The sequence below is a fragment of the Notolabrus celidotus genome, chromosome 1 (assembly GCF_009762535.1).
Source record: "Notolabrus celidotus isolate fNotCel1 chromosome 1, fNotCel1.pri, whole genome shotgun sequence".
Lineage (NCBI taxonomy): Eukaryota > Metazoa > Chordata > Actinopteri > Labriformes > Labridae > Notolabrus > Notolabrus celidotus.
In genome coordinates this window covers 9,343,473-9,360,643 of record NC_048272.1, presented here as the reverse complement: position 1 = coordinate 9,360,643, position 17,171 = coordinate 9,343,473, and the positions used below count along the sequence as shown (strand labels likewise).

Below are 17,171 nucleotides of genomic sequence, written 5' to 3'. Positions count from 1 at the left end.
AGTCAGGTTCCCTATCCACCATATGCACACTCCAGCAATTTACATCTAATGTCATGCTAGAGATGGGAAGCTCAATGCTTTTATAATATCATACAGCTGTGTTCCAAGTACAAAAGTTATAAAACTGCCATTTAGGGAACCTTAGACGTAACTATAATTTCATTTCACCTCTTTTCGATTGATTGGCAACTGAAAAGACAGGGTAGTAAAAATGCAGAGGAGTATCTTGGGGTAATGATTTAAATACCCAATCTGATAATTACAAGCTAATGTTAACATGGAACTTACTCCTAGCTAACATAACTGTCTGATAAAGTGATTTGATAGGAAAGGCATAAACACCTTGATAAGGTTATGGGTTAGCTTGGAATTGGTTGAATGCTAATGTCAGCATATAGCTCAGAGATAGACCAGCTTGTTTAGCAACCAGAAGACCAAGACTTGGCTCTCTCAGTCCATGCTGAAGAGTCCTGAATGACTCGTCTGAAATTATGAAATGCAGGCTGGCTTGGCAGTATCGGCCATCAGTGTTTTAATGTGTGTCAAACACAGAGAATGTGTCTGCGGCCTGGTGTCTCTCAGATTTTCACAAATAACGTTAGTTAAGCACATTTTCTTGTTGTTGGGAATTGGTTGAATGTTGGGAATTGGTTGAATGTTGACGTTAGCTGTCTTCTGTGAAAAATCATCAGTTTCTGAGTTATATTTTGTATAAGTGTCTTATGTATTTACTGTATCAATATCAATATATCTACATGTATTGGAATTTAGGCCAAATGTCTTGGTGTTTAAACTAAACTTTTTTGTATAGACTTTATTTATGTTTTTCTCACATTCTTAGTTACATATTATACTCAATTGAGTGGTCGTGGAATAATTGGACACCCCCCACCCTCCCCCCTCCCTAGCACCCCCCCCACATCGGGATGTAAAGTCAAGGTTCACGATATATATATCCATTGATGCTCCTAAATCATGGAATACCCTCCAACAGACTTTGAAGCTGAGATCCTTTCCATCTCTTGCAGAGTTCAAGACCTTGATCTCTGACCAATGTGTGTCAAACTGTATCTGTTTTAATTAATCTATTATTTTGTATATGATTGTGTTTGTTTGTTTGTTTGTTGTTTCTAATCTAACTGTGATCTCGACGACATTGGAAATGAGGGAAACCTCAATGTCTTTTCGAGAATAAATAAAGGTTTTGAATTGAATTGAATTGAATATCACCGAAATCAAACACAACAGTACCAACCTATCACAACCATTGAAGAGAAAAGAGAACAGAATGCATAGTTGACCAAAACCTCATCTAGAAATAAGTAGTTCATCATCTATACCCACATAGATCTGCCTGCACAGACATGTATAAGCACAGACACGCCCGCATAAGTGCATACATACACAAACCCATAGAAATACATAAGCATACATATATATACATCTACACGGGTGCATTCATGGACACACGTGTCAAAATATACACCGATAATACAAAATTGATTAAATACAATTGGAGAAGAGGCCGCTATATACAAACTTTTGCAAAGTCAACACAATGTCACGAGAAGATGAACTAAACTTTTTTATACGTTGATATTCATGCACAGGCTACTTAATGATTAACACAGACTTTCATAATGATACTAAGGACTGCCTCAGGTTGTTTTGGAAACTCATGTAAATGATATCGAGATGTGCCATCCATGCTTCTATTGCTACATAGCAATCATCCAGTTACGTCAAACAAGTCACTAACTATTTATAGTTATAAAACCACTGACCCAAATACTAACAGAATCTTGGCATCCATTAGACCTCCCTTTTTTAGGAAATCTACTCATTCTTTGAAATCCTTAGCACTGAACTGATTTCCTACTTTCATGGTTGAGGCTGTCCTTTGGACCTCTCACTTTTCCAGTTCTGCCATTTCCACTCAGCAACTACACAAGCACAAGACTACTTGACCAATACAACCAGGGACATGATCTGATGGCAGCCTCCTGAAAGGAAAAAGGGGAACTAAATAAGCATCCCCAATGCTTCAAATAGGGTCTGGAGGTTCAGTTATTCTGGGCTATGGCCTTTCAGGGATCTGGGCGAGGCTACCATGGCATCAAGTGGGTAGATCATGGGTTGACATGTCATGACGGATACTAAATGACATGACAGGTACTAAATCATTATAAGTAACCAGAAACTTCCTGGCCCTTCGTTGCGTTACCAAAGCAGCAAACCACTGATCCGTAATCCTTTAAGGAGTGCCTTAGTGAGTCTCCATACTATACTAGACATCTGGTCAACAATGTGTGTCTTTTTCAACTTCTAACCTATACCCTTTAGTTAAGTCCAGTCGCTACTGTATAGCTAAGGGCCTGGAGTAACACTTTGATGATACAAAAGTAAAACCACATATGGTTGATAAGTGGATACCTTTTTAAAAGGCAGCAATTGAATGAATGTACTTATTTGACCCACCAGAATAGGAGTATTCCAGTGTTGGCCATGGCATAGGCCAATCCCAGGATCCCACTGCCCATAATAGCATTTCCCAGGTTGAAGACAGACATGCCAAAAGAGGTCTTTCCTTCAAACTAAAGGGGACAAAAGCAAAAGCATACAATACAGTTTTGGCATGTTAAAATTTCCAGTTGTAGTTGATTATTCTCTACTCAATCACACACAGTAATAATGGGTTAGACTTGGTTTCCTGTACATGGTTTCAGAATAACCTTTCTGAAAGATTGCAGTGTGTCAAAGCTGGAAACATACAATCAGAGTTTTTATCACAACAGGCGTGCCACAAGGATCAGTTCTGGGCCTCTTCTTTTTTAGAATTTCTGTTGATAGTCCAGTTTCTTTAATTACTGAGTGTAATATCAATCTTTATGTTTGGGGGGGGGGCAGCTGAAGAGAGACAGGAAATATGAGGAGAATAGAGTGGGGGTTGACATGCAGCAAAGGGTCAAGTGCGGCAGTGGAACAAGCGGCTGCTGCAACAAGTACTGTGGCCTCCGTTTATGGGCTCACACTTTAACCCATAAACCAAACCCGCTCCCTGTTAGCCATTGTTTATGGGGGATTTTTGCCTATTTTATTATACTTTCCTGTATTGTTAAGATGATTCCATACAACTTGAAGATGAAAACCAACATGCTTCTTTTAATGGTCTTTAGGATTTAATATCAGTCTTAAAGTAATACTAAAAGATGGCCAATTCCAATCTGTGCTTGATATCTCTAAAAACGAGTAAACCTTAGTGATTGTCAAGCTCAAAAAAAGGATTGAAATTATTATTTTTTATGTTGGCTCTGGGTTGACACTTACATCTGTGAAGCGGGGAGGCTTCTTTCCATCTGCAGTGGGCAAAAATTCCTCATTCTCCAGTCCTCCTTCAGGATCATCAAATCTAGTAGGCAAATTTATAGGGTTAATAAATTGTCTCTCTTTATTCTTTTAATCAATGTGCACATGTTTGATGTAACATTAGTTAAATCGCCTGCTCTCTTTTGTATAAATTTAAATATGAATATTGAAAGATTCCTGATGCATATATCCTCGGACATACCTGACTGTTTGAGTGCCATTTCTGTTTAAGGATCCACAGGTTGAGGTAAGCAAAAAACAAGGTAAACATGCATTTAAAAAGGGAAGATGATGCAGAAAGTAAGCCACACTTTGCCACTCACAACATTCATCATCCTGTCATTATTAATTGAAAAGTCTTAGCACAGGAAGTTGAATAGCAATCAAAAGATGCAAAAATGGTCTAGCTTTTTTAGTTATAAGTCAGTTTAAATACTTACAATGACTCAAAGGTTGGGGTTTTACGAACAAGTTATACAGACAGACAATAAGACTAAGTATAAACAGTGCTTCATTCATGCTGTGTTAAACTGCCATTAACAGTATGCAAGTATCAAAGATCAGCCATTGGTCTGTGTCTAAAGTAAAAGCAGATTACTCACTGATCCTCTTCTGGAAACGTCTTCACTGGCACACTCATTTCATCTCCCAGATCATGACTTTTCCCGTTGGATAAGATGTTCATCTCTGACTGAGCAGGTTCCATCCTCCAGGATGTAACAGACTCGCTTTGGTTTTGTGTGTTCAGTGAAGATAATTGTTTCCTGAATATCTGCCAAAAGAAGAGAGAATTTGCGTCAAGGTGCTTGGATTGTTTGGAATGCATTATTCATTGAACTGTTTTCCATAAATTATTTACTACCTGGCTGTGTTCAACACTTGATTCTGATTGGACAAACCCAAGGAATAACGGTAATTGATTCTCAACAGAAGAAGCAATGGCAACCAGATAACACACGTCATGTTAAATCAATCTGCGGAAAGGAGTCTGACACACTCTCCCTATACAGTACCTGTTCACACTGTGGCAGAAATGTTGAATGAATCTCTAAGTTGCAAACCGATATCGTCACAAGCGGAATTGGTAAAAGCAACAATGTTAAAACTGTGACATGTACCTCATTTATGTGATAGTGTCAATTGCAAAGCTCATAGAAGGAGAGCCGAATTACACCAGGGCTGGTTCAGAGCCAGAGCCTAATCTGGAACCAGTTCTTTTTTTGTCTCAACCACCAAAGAACTGGCTCTCAACCAGAGAAAAACTGATCCAAGAGAAACACAAAATCCTTGCTGGTCCAAAAGAAGGAACTAATTTGGTCAGGGGCTGGGGGCTGGGTTATCGTAATTTGAACAACCACCTGTTCACTATACATTATATTCATTAAGTGTCATTAAACCTCATGCCTAAAAAAAAATGGCTCAGTTCTACTGCTGGCACAGTGACCCTCAACACTAAATATCTTCACTCACTCATTCATTTAATTAACAGAAATGTCCTGATTTCACACATCAGTGTGACGTGTAGGCAGCTTTTAACGATCCGGTTGATTTCCTGGAGAACATGGTACATATTTCGGTTTTCCAGAACTGCAGAACTGACCAAAGAGAACAAGGTCAAAGGTCAAGGTCTGTTTGAATTTTTTTTAACTTTTGTTTGCTGTTGTCTGAGGTTAATGTTAAAAACCTGTAGATTCACACACTGCTTCTTATGACTAAAATAATCACAGCACACTAAATCCATCACAACAATAGGGCTAAAATTACAGAGAAAGGGTTTTCCACAACAGTCATTACTGTAGCACTATGATTACACGTTACATCACTTTGTTTCCTCGTTGAATGTGGGGGTTTTGGTTATCATAGTTTAAGGTGGAAGGAAGTTTATTTCACAGTCAAACAATCTGAAAAAAACAATATTAGCAGAATTAATTAGAATCTAAGAATAACCTGTCATTACCTCCTGTGACCCAAGGGACACAAATGGATCCTCCTATCTATTTCACTCAGAGAGACAATGCTCTGTTGTTAGCTGCTTCCGATGTCACATTCATACAGCAGCTCAATTGTGTTCCCAGTGTGGTCAAAGCCAGAATATCACACTTACTGCTATTCACACTGTTAAGTTAAAGGGGGCCATTGATATCATCATGTAACTTCAGATTAAAAAGAGACCTGAGAAGAATAAAAGACATTAACAAATTAATCAGGTAATGTGGCCAATAAATAATTGACTTGTTTCCTAATAAAACATTCCAAGAACACAAAACCCATAGCCAATCTCATTAACCTCAAAAAGTTAACAAACCTCAGAGAGACCTTCCATTATATAATGCAGTGAGTCATTTTATTTGCACGTAGTTGACATTGCCCTTAACGTAACCACACACACAAATGCCCCTATTGTAAATAATTCTTTTGCAACACCGGACTTAGATAATGATCATTTCCAGCCAGATGGAAAAATACAAAAGTGAAATGTAGATGTCATATTAGCCTCAAGCTGTTGCACTTTTTGGCTTAAGGTAACACACAAGCAGGCCTGAAGCTTTTCATAAAGAAAGTTCTTCAACAAATCACTGAGATTTTTTTGAATGTGGCACTGCTCTACCCAAGAAAAATGTTCAGGAGCAAGCTGAAAACAGCAGCTTGTAGCCTCCCCATTTACAGTAAACACAACACAGGCTCATGGTGGAGTCTCATGATGTTTACATATTACCACTCATATGAAGACTGTTTTTAGTCCTGTGACAGCACATCTTCATACACATGTACCATAGGGGAATCTGTGTTATTTTATTTATGCCTTGGTGGTAAACTGCCATGAGCATGACCTGTTTTTTTTTTTTTTTGGGGGGGGGGGGGGGGGGGGGGGGGGTGTTTTGCATTGTGTTGTATCAACTAAAATAAAGTCTTTAGGTTTCTGTCTTATACCAGTATATCCGGTCAAACTGTGGTGTATGTGTTTAGCACAGGAAGTAAAATATAATAAAAATGTAACCATGAACCTTACAACAGATAAACTCATTTTGACTCAGTTGAAAAGCAGTTTCACACCAAATATATTCATCTTTTTCCTGCAATTAGAAAGAGTCTTCAATTCCAAAAACTCTGTTTCTTTAACTCATTTACTCACCACTCTCAGTCCGAACAAATCAAATATTCTTCAGATTATAATCTTAAAGTGAGGAAGGCTGCCTGAGGGTCTGAGGCAAACTACGATGACTTTTTGCTTATAGCTCAAAAACAAAATTCTAAGCAGCAAAAGTAATTTAAGGGCCTTTGCAGAATAACATTAAGATAGCTTTAAAGAAGAATCCTTGAAATAAATATGCAATTCAGGGATTTGCAATGTAGCACTTTCGTCAGTGTTTATCAGGTCAGATAAATATGCAGAATGTCAGGTTTGACTGCAGGCAATGATACAATCTTATAAATATGAGGAACAAGTTTGTCATAATTGGGCCTGACTAACATAACACAACAGTTTCTTAATACTATGTTTCAAAGTGAACTTTTGTAAAGCCCCTGTGAGCAACCTCTTATTTGTGTAGATTTTGGCGCCCCCTGTGGACAAAACAAGAAAACAAATCTCTTGCCTGTTCTTGTTTTCACATGTGAAAATTGTGTTTTAATACAAAAGAAAATCATCCATTTTTTATTTTTAATATCTAATGTACAACTTATATTGAAGCTTTAGAGTGAACATTTTTGAAAAAAAAAAACAGACGTATCGGCAGTGTGCTATATCAGTTTGTCAACACCTACCCTGTAGTAGGAGAGACAGGCAAGGAGGGACAGGCAATTAAGTTTACTCAAACAATCTATCTTCTCTCTGATAGTCCGGTTTATTTTTATATATCGTAGAGAGGCATCAGTATTCATTTCAATCTGGTTAATAACCAGCTAAAACTGTTTACAGGAGCTTTAAATGGGAATGTATCGTTCTTTTTAATTTATATCAAATAAAAGTTCTTCCCAGGAATTTTTAATTGAAAATATAATGAAACAACTAACACTAACTTACACAAAATGAAGTAAAACATCTTTAGTTGTTTCTGAACTTTTTAAAGAGTCATCAAAACCTGTAAGACCATGTCTATCTGTTTCAGTCCTCATGGTGTAAAAACCATGAGTAAATCCAGGCCAGACACCACTTGAGTCTTAAAACAGACACATTGCTGGTACTATTTCTGCTGTGTAATTTTATCTAGTGATGGGAAAATGGCAGGCTGGACAGATTAGCCATATATGAGACTGTAAACACAGTCCTTCACATGAAAAATACGACAGCTTGTTAGAGACACCACAGATGTGCTTTATGCTGCGAGTAAATAATTATTTAGCCGAAGGAACAACAATATGCTTCAAGGAGCATTGTCAACAGATCTGTAGCTGTTTAGGTCACCTTGATGATCTCATATTTTATTTGAAGTATGGATTCATTAAAAAGAAACTGATGAAATTTAGATAATGGCATATTTACATTGCAGAGTTTGAAAATATACATGATTTTTTTGCACGTTACGCAAAGACAACCTTTAAGCTTGGTACATACCGTGATTCAAGGGATTAGTTCAATGTTTGTGAGGACGACGTGATTTAGAAAGGCCATGAGTACACTGGTAAAGCTGCCAAACCATGACAAAGTTCACACATTCTTCTTATCAACATCTGCATCATGCTTTTTTAATATCCCTATTGTTTTTTCTATTGATGCTTGATACTGATCTCTGTCAGTCTGAGAAAATGCAATATGATCATATACTGCACACCAGGAGGGTGACCTTTGACCCTCATGCTGTACTACTGCCCAAATTGATTTCTGTTACGTAACAAACGGGCCCTGAAGGGGCATAAGAGGGAAATGTCTCATTCTGAGTTACTGGACTTAAGTGACATTGGAAATGTTTGACTGAGTGGAAAAGTAAATAATGATAAGCTTTTTGGTGTGGGCTCAAAATGAATACTACAAAACTCAAACCAATAAAACTTTTTACTGTGAATATCAACAGCATTGCTGTCAACAATTACTTTCTATCTGTCTTTGTGCCCGATGGACATAAAAAGGAGCAGTCACGACTGATGCGGGGGGTAGTGGGCGAGCACATGTAGATGAGGAGATGCCCATGTGTTGGTGTATCAGGAACAAGCACGAGGTTCAGCCAACAGTGCCTGGCAGCACCAGCTCATCTCAGCCACGTGCCTACTGGGGACAGAGGAACACATGCTTGTGTCCAGCGATACCGGCCAACACCTGAATCATCATTCCACTCTGCGGCACAGCGGGCCACAGGGATCGCTTTTATTTTGGTAACTTTCTCATGAATTTGTTTACAGTGGTCCAAACATCTTTTAACAGTTGTTGTAATGCCAAAAACTTTCTTAGGCTCTTTTTTTTTATATTCCCTTTGCTGATAAATGTCCAGTCTGTTAGACTTTTTTATTTTTTCTTGATAAAAACATATTTTTTTCAATGTTCTCTGTCTGATGATGATCTATCTGAGTAAGACAGAAGTTGCACCCTTATATGAACTGATTATAAAATTACAAAAAATAAAGAATCATTCTCGTTTATTAACACCTTACTGCTAAAACTAGAGCTTACAAATGCCCTTCATCCGCAAAAGCCCTGCATCAAATCGTCATATTTCAAAACTGACACATAAAAGTAAAAATCTTCAACAGACAACAGCTCATCTTTCAGGCTAGAGGAGAAATATGCAAGAACTTCAATCAAGGGCTTCAACCAATCCTTGCGCACATCTTCAAGGCTTATCAAAACTGCAGTAGGTTGAACTATAATAATTAATCTCTTGCTGATTGAGGAAACAAAAGGTTTGTTTACTTTAACAAGAACATTAGCTTTCTACATCACATCCCACGTATATACCCAACCAGTGTGATGCATGACAGAACCCACACACTTCTGATTAAACTACATCACAAACAATCTCCAACCACAGGGGAGAAAATCAATTTTCATGTTTTCCAAAAAATAAAATTGATTTTAATGAAAAGGACTGAAATGAAATATGACACACATACAGTCAAGGCTGTTTTTGCCACTATTCTTTGAATTACTGAGAATATCTTTGAAATCATTGAATATGCTTGCTTTAGAAGAGCAGTGGCTAACTGCACCATTATGCAGTACAGTCTGTCAAAGCTACGTGTGGTCGAGCCAGCTTCAGATGCCATTAAACATTTACTTTATGTGACATTCAGAAGTATTTACTCAGTGCAGCTGTAAGAAATAAATAATAAAGATATGAGTGAGGGGACAGAATAAATAGACGTTTTCCAATATCATGAGAGTCAACACAGAATTTCATCAGGTATAAAGTCAACCAGCTGAATTCTTCACTTCATCTTGTCGATTTTATATGCTGATTTTCTCCTCTCACCTAATTTTTCTAACTCTGTCTGGCTCACAGAGTGAATCGTTAAAGGGATCATAAAAGGAAGCAGCACCATAGAGCGCAGACAAGGAGCAAGACTTCATTTAGAATGCTGTTTAACAAGCAGCAGATAGAATCTGGGGTTCCTAAATCTGGAATTTATGAGGATGTTATTTAGGGAATATTAAGTGGTTATCTAAAGTGTGATTTATCATATCACCAAACAGCATGACAATCCTGTAACTCTATAATCCATAAAGTGATGTAACATACACCCTGTATGCAGAAACAGCATCACATGGTAGATGGTAGAAGCAAGTGCACCAATTATTTCACCCTAACATCAACTTAGAAATTGTGCAATTTTTCATTCATGTTGCACAATTTAGATAATAAGGACTTCGATTCAAATGTAGCCAGAGCATGAGCATGTCCTCGTGTGCTGCAGAGAAAGCAATAGGAGGTTCAGCACTATTTGCAATTTGACTTGATTAAGCCAAATGGAAGAAAGTAACCAGCATCTAAGGAGCAGCTGAGCTAATATCAGTTTCATATTTCAATGCCAACAATTATATCACATTACTATGAATATCATTCATGTGCTATATCATGATGATCTTTTAGTAGAATGTGAACTCAAGGTAAATCGCACTGGAATTGACAAAAGAAAAACAGAGCTCCTATCAGTACCTGTTTGCTCCTAATACAACCTTGTTAGTTACATAAGGAATCAGTTAGCTTTCATTAGTTGTGAGGACACTTTGACAGGCTGCAGGGCACTTTTCTAAGAAACAGCCGGCAACCAACAGCTGGCAGCGGGAGGTATAGACTTGAGGGCAATTATACTCCTTGCAGGGGTTTCAGGCATCTCAGACACTGGAGCAAATTAAAGGTCTGTCTTCATGCATCGACAGAATCAATGATGCTACATTTATAGGGAAAGGCTACAGATGTTGTGAAAGTCTTCTTTATTTTCTCGTGATTAACTTTTCATTAAGTTTACAACATATATGTAGATTTAATCTCAAGTAATTTAAATGGCTGGCATGTTTGTGTCAGCATGTGTATTTCTATTTGTCGTCAGTGAGTGTCTCAATAACAAGGATGTGTACTAAAGAAACATCTCACATGAGAGATGTTGATGGTGGTCAGGTATGACTTTAAGGTCTGTTAGCATTCACTTCAAACCAACCCCATATGAAAATATATATACACAAGTGGTGTGTTCAGATTACTGTGAAAGGAACTTCAACATCAATGTATATGTCAGTGATAAAAATGAAGAGGAGGAAGTTATTGCAGTATTTGTGTAGCTATAAGCGATGATGCCAGCTGTTGTGCTCTGTTGTTACTCAGTGTTAAAGGTTTAATAACACTAGATCAGCTGGTGAAACTATTAGAAAGAGGGACAAAAAACAATACAAGAATACTGTTTCTTATTTGGTATGAAAGTTGCTGTAGCAAATCCCTCTTTGTTTTTTGAGATGGGAATGCTAACGTCAATACAATACAGTTTGTAGAATCTTTATTTCATTAAAAAAATGGTCAAATGATTATGTATAAAATGGGTTTAAGAGAAAGCTATTTGTGATGAACCAATATGGATTCATCACTCAACTCTGGTGACTTTCAGCTCAATGTTGCTCTATAATGTATTTCAGCTTTCTGTTTTTGTTGTCTGGATGTCCACTTGTTTACTTCAGTATCACAGCTCTTATAGGCCAGCATCTCTTATGATTCCAGCAAACAGCTATTTTAAATGAAGATGCCCTCATAAACTACGTAACCTGCTCAACTCTAACAATAATTAAGAGAACACTGGTGACTAGCAGGTGGAAAATAATTGAGCAGATTAGAGGACAGATATTTCCATTAGATGGGTGGTGGAGACCAAAACAGAGCTTAAAGTATAGCTTAAACTCTGTTTAATACCTGGAAACCATTGATGGCATATAAAAAGATGGCATATAAAGACTAATGACACGCTTCAACTTTTTAAAAGAAACGAAAATAATGACTCTATGGGAGCTGGCATATTGTGCTGGTGACATATTTTACAGACAAGGCATTCGCAGAAGTGATCTGACTGTTGGAGCCATCAGATTGATGTCACCCCTTCCTCTAAGCAAAACACAGATTTACCTTACCAATAAAACGACAGAGATCCCTCGGGTGAGTACATTCTGCGGCAGAACTGATCTTTGTTTCAGTTTGAAGGGAACACTTGTAGTTACGGAAAGTTCAGTGACTCTTACGCTTACAATGCCCTTTTGAAAACACAGTTGTCAATCATGATATCAAATTCCCCCATTTTATTGTTAAATAATTTATTAACTATAGACTACTATGAAAAATTTGCGCTTGCACATAAATCAGCATGATAAGAACTAACTGTTATGGTAGAAAGCATGTTTGGAAAAAATGTATTTGATGTGTATTTTATTTTTCTAGTTTGACCCATGTCCCATCTGTTGTAATGGAGGAGGCGGGCTTTGTGACCTATACTGCAGCCAGTCACCAAGGGAATTCTATCAGAGAACAGTTTTGCCATCCATCTTCTTATGAAATCTATGGTGGAAAAAAAACTCCAAATAAATGCTCTTCATCATTGGGATATGTAAATAGGCAACTATTAGTGCATCATAATAGGGTAAATATGTCAGTGTTGTGTTAATATTTAGTTTCTGCTGCCCTTAAATAGTCACATCATATGAGATGGAACCGTCATATGAGATTATATAATCTGGTTCATGAGGAAACTGTGACACAAAGTGTTTTATGGTTGAGAACATAGTGATTTATTCCTGTGAGATTTCACATACAATGATAAATGACTCTCTGTGGAGCTTTAAAGGCAGCATATATTGAGTGGAAAGCATACATTTTGGCAGTGACTCTTCCACAGGGAATAAACTCCCAGGAGTGTTAGTGCCAAAAGCTAAACAACAAGATGTAGACTAAGAGGCGAAAGATAAACAGCCTTCTCTTAAAATAATGAACATTAGTTTCAAGGCAATTTCCAAAAAGGCACAATTTTAATAATCAAAGTGCTAAAAGAAACTTTTAATTTATACAAAGCACTCTGAGTGGAAAAGACCACAATAAGTCCTCTCTTAAAATATATGTAATTTATCCACTTGTATATAAACAATATAAACAAAGGTGATGAAACAAGGACTTCTCAATGACTTCAATATAAATAGACAACAACACATGATACAGTCTGGTTCAGACGCACAGATTATGAGCTTCATGACAAAGATAATAATAAACTATGAAGTGTCTGACACTTAACACTTAGGCTGACTCAAACTCAGATATTCACAGGTCTCCTCAGGGTGACAGGAGAGCACAACTGGCTGCTTCCCACATGGAGCAAACACAGACCTTCACACACACCAAGCACCTGTCCGGCTCCTCCCCAAACTCTCGGCCAGTTTGATCTATGCACACACTGGGGGTCACTGACCGCAGCCGAGCTTATCTACCCATTCTCCACCGCGATGAACCCACCATGAAAACCCCATATAGGGCGTTTGTGTTTAGAGTGGGGACAAAGTCAAATACATAACCCATAACCCACACTACTTTAAATACACAGACAGACACTCTCTGAACAGAGTATGTGTATCTCAGAATCTGTTCAAGTTTTCAATCGTCACAGGGTATTTCAACTTCTCTTTAAAACTGATCTCAAAATGTTGTACAAATCCTCACACCAACATTGATACTTTTTCACCAACTGATGCCTCCTCACAGGAACATTCACATATTCTTACTCACTGCCTTCCAAGTCAACGATTGAAACTAGCAGCCTGGTTGCTTGTAAGCTTCTAAAAGCTTTCCAGGAATCAGAATACCATCTCACATGGATTTTAAAGCACTAAACTGTTAACATGATGCAATAGTATGGCAAAAGGTCTAAAGTAGGAGGTTGCAAGACACAATTAACTGATTTTTTGTTCAACTAATGGATTCATCTTTCATCAAATACAATGTCTACATATCAGGGATTTCGGATGTCTCAAAAGGACCAATTTCCTAGTCTCTAAAACTGAAATTTAAACTCTGACCAGCCTACTGGTCTCAAGGTAAGAAAACACTCAGAACATGATTCAAATTGAGCACAATTTCTTCATCAGGGCTAAACACAAGACAAGTTTATGGGTAAACAACGTCTAATTGGTTTGCAGAGTGTGGCTTAAGTTAGCAGAGCTAGCACCACCAGTCTTCCATCCTCCTTGCAGGCTAATGCCTGCATGCATGTGCTGGTTATGCATTGCTCCAATTAAGTGGTCATATGCCAGTTTCACCAGAAGCAGCCAACATGTATCTCAATCTTAATTATCTAGATCAAAATACTGCCAAAAGTCTGCCATGTTACAAGATAGCATCTGTCATCTGTGCCTGTTTACATGCAGGTAGTAGAGCACTATTGTATTATGGCAGCAGCCATCAAATGCAACTAAAGTCCCAGCTATTGGCTGTGCTACACAAAATATGACTGGCATTTCAATATATAATGAAAAACCATATTATTTGTTAAACCAACTATAGTTGGTTAGACATATAAATAGCAATTCCTGAGCCGACTAGCAAGAATGAGAATGTTTGATCGTTCAGTCCACTAAACACCCACTTCCCTGAAAGGGATTAATTAACTTCGAATATATGCTAATATTTTCAAAATAATGTTCTTTGACTACTGATATTGACAGATGCACATATATTTTACCATGTACTATAGTGAATTACAATCATCTGAAAATGTAACAGCTTGCATTGTGTTTGCATAATTTAAGCATCAACATATATGTACATTTTGAGCCTATACCAATATTTTATCCCAAGGAATCAGACTAATCGGCCAATGTTATTATGGCACATACACATTATTATGCATACCTACTGTATAATCAAGAATAAAGCCAAGACAAGCCCTTCAAATGCAGAAGACAAAGCCCAAAGCTTAAAAGTGAACCATTGGATGAGATAAGACAACTTGAAATCCTCACATTTAAAAATGTGTTTCTGGTGTGTTTGAAGTAAAAAAAAAGAAAACTAGTTAAGGTTAATTATCAAAGTATTTGATGTATCGTGTATCAGCTTTAAATATACAGTTTATATTACATTGTTCTTTGAATAAGCAGATGGTACCCGGTAGGCTATAAGACAAGAAACAGCAGGGCATTCAAATCACTGGCACGTATTGATTATATAAACACTGCTCAAAGAAAACTGCGGGAACACAGATGGACTGTCTCCATATACTCTCAGGCTGGGAAAATCAAAGAAGGGGAATTCACATTTCTGTCACCCAAAGCCTTTTTTGTCAGCTCTGATAATATAACACAACATTTCGTGTAATAGACTCAGCTAGCAGTGATAATGTGCCGCATTAACTTCCCACACAGGGCGCTCTTCCTCCAAATGCGTATATTTAGCCCACAATAACAAAGGAAAGTGCTTTAAAGGGCTGCTACATGCTGTTAAAGCCACTGCTGTTTATATTAGTCACCGGTTGACGCAGACTGGAAATGCTAAGGTTGTGTACGTGGTAATTAATGACAACAAATGAAGGGCTAAGAGTCTCAGTCGGAAATGGTTTTGTTGGTCGCTTGAAAAGGAAACAGTCTTTGCGTTTACTCCATGCCATGTGGCTTCGATACCACCATCATGCAAAGGTGTAATTTGCAGGACAACGATTCTCACAAGGATTTATGAAAATGACACGTGCTATTGCAAGACATTTGAGTCATGAAATATCGATTTTTTTTTTATTCAGCAACAACTATGTATAGAGATCACGCACAGCACTGTGAAACCCATTGCTCAACACTTTGCTCAAACAGAAGTCAAATCTACGTGAAAAAGTAACTCACTACTCAAGTCGAGTGATGGCTTTCACACAGCTGTGGCTTTTACCTGTTGCAAGAATAATTCACCTTTGAGTGTGATCCAGTCAGAGTAAGATTCAAAATGCAACCTGAGTCTAACGGACAATAGATGGAGAAGAATCTGTCACCAGCTCCTTGAGGCACATGGTCCTGACGTCTGGACTAAGCGCTCACTACAGGAGCTCCAAACATGCTATTCTCTCTGTTTTCACCAACCCCCCTAATAGGAAACAAAGCCATATGTCCCGCTATTAAACTGATACTCACAACATCTGATTTTATTCATCCCCATGAGCTACACTATATATCAGCAAGACTGCAAACATACTCAACCAAAGGTTTAAAAGACTTCACAAGCACAAACCTCTCAGGAATACACAAAAATCCAATATTTTCTCTTTGCAAACCATACGTGTTCGTTTATTCCTGTTATGTAAGATTTGCTCAGCCTTACCAAAGGTTCTTGTCACGGAGTTAAGTCCTCTGATGAGTGGCAATAAATAAAATGACGAGAGTCTTCCTCCGTGCGCCTATGCTCTCTCCTTTTCTCAAGAAACGTGATAAAGTATCTGCAAGCGTGGGTTTTAACGCGCATTCGGACCGTTGCTCTGTGAACCAACAGCTACTCAATGCGCTCCAGAGAAATGGTCGGCATTGTAACACACTCTGAAACTCAATTGTGGGGGTCGCGTTGGGTCCGCCTCCTTTGCAAACCCCCTATAGATGCGCTGCTCGCTGTAGGTTCTACCACTGGTGTCAGGTTAGTAGGGGAGATAGACAGAGAAGATCAGAGACCGTGGTGGTCACAAGGGTTTAAACTTTTCGTGAGGAATTGCGCTTAAAAGGCACTACTTGGTGTTGCGCACGACTCTGCTACAATTTGGCGCGTACATTTCATAATTTGTTATTTGATGGACTTATGCTAAATAAAAAATTAAAAAAAACTAGCAGAAGAACGGGGATCTTAATTTTCTCCACTGTGTACACAAATCACAAGTATCCATGTACCTACTTTGTGATGGTGTGATATACTTCCCTTCCGCTGATCTTATAAAACCCTTTCTCTATCTGTTTTATCTGCAGCTCTCAGTAGGACTCAGACTGACATTTGGCATTTGTTAAAGAATTTGGAATGTTTGGAGCTTCGCCCTGCTCTCTCATTACAGAACAATACACTTAATGCAGAGGTGAATAGGTCATATTTGCTTCTAGTGGACAAATAGGTCTACCGCGTAATAATTCAATTTACTGATTGGATTCGGCTGCATATCTGCACAGCAAGCTGTTCTGAAAGCGGCATATTCCTCTACACCTGGAGAGCAAAATTAATGGCAGTGCGTTTTCTGGTGTAATTACAGTGGTATAAATGATACAGTACACGTTTACAATAACAAAAAAAACACAAGATGATGTTCAAAATTCATTATATTGGATAGAAGCAGCCCTCTTAGCGATCTCTAGAGGCGAAATGTGCCAAATGTAAGTTTGAGGATACATGTGTTCAACAGTT

General features: G+C 38.0%; 1 protein-coding gene across 1 annotated transcript in view; it reads right to left on the bottom strand.

Moving 5' to 3' along the window:
- slc38a3b (solute carrier family 38 member 3b) overlaps positions 1 to 16,508 on the bottom strand; it is a 33,821-nt gene extending 17,313 nt beyond the window's left edge. Inside the window, exons 1-5 of the mRNA XM_034688239.1 lie at positions 16,116 to 16,508; positions 3,969 to 4,138; positions 3,569 to 3,589; positions 3,328 to 3,409; positions 2,479 to 2,594 (exon numbers count right to left, since the gene is read on the bottom strand). Of these exons, the coding sequence (XP_034544130.1) occupies positions 2,479 to 2,594; positions 3,328 to 3,409; positions 3,569 to 3,589; positions 3,969 to 4,072 (323 nt within the window). The 5' untranslated portion in view covers positions 4,073 to 4,138; positions 16,116 to 16,508. The remainder of the gene's footprint in view (positions 1 to 2,478; positions 2,595 to 3,327; positions 3,410 to 3,568; positions 3,590 to 3,968; positions 4,139 to 16,115) is intronic.
- Between the last annotated feature and the right edge of the window lie 663 nt (positions 16,509 to 17,171).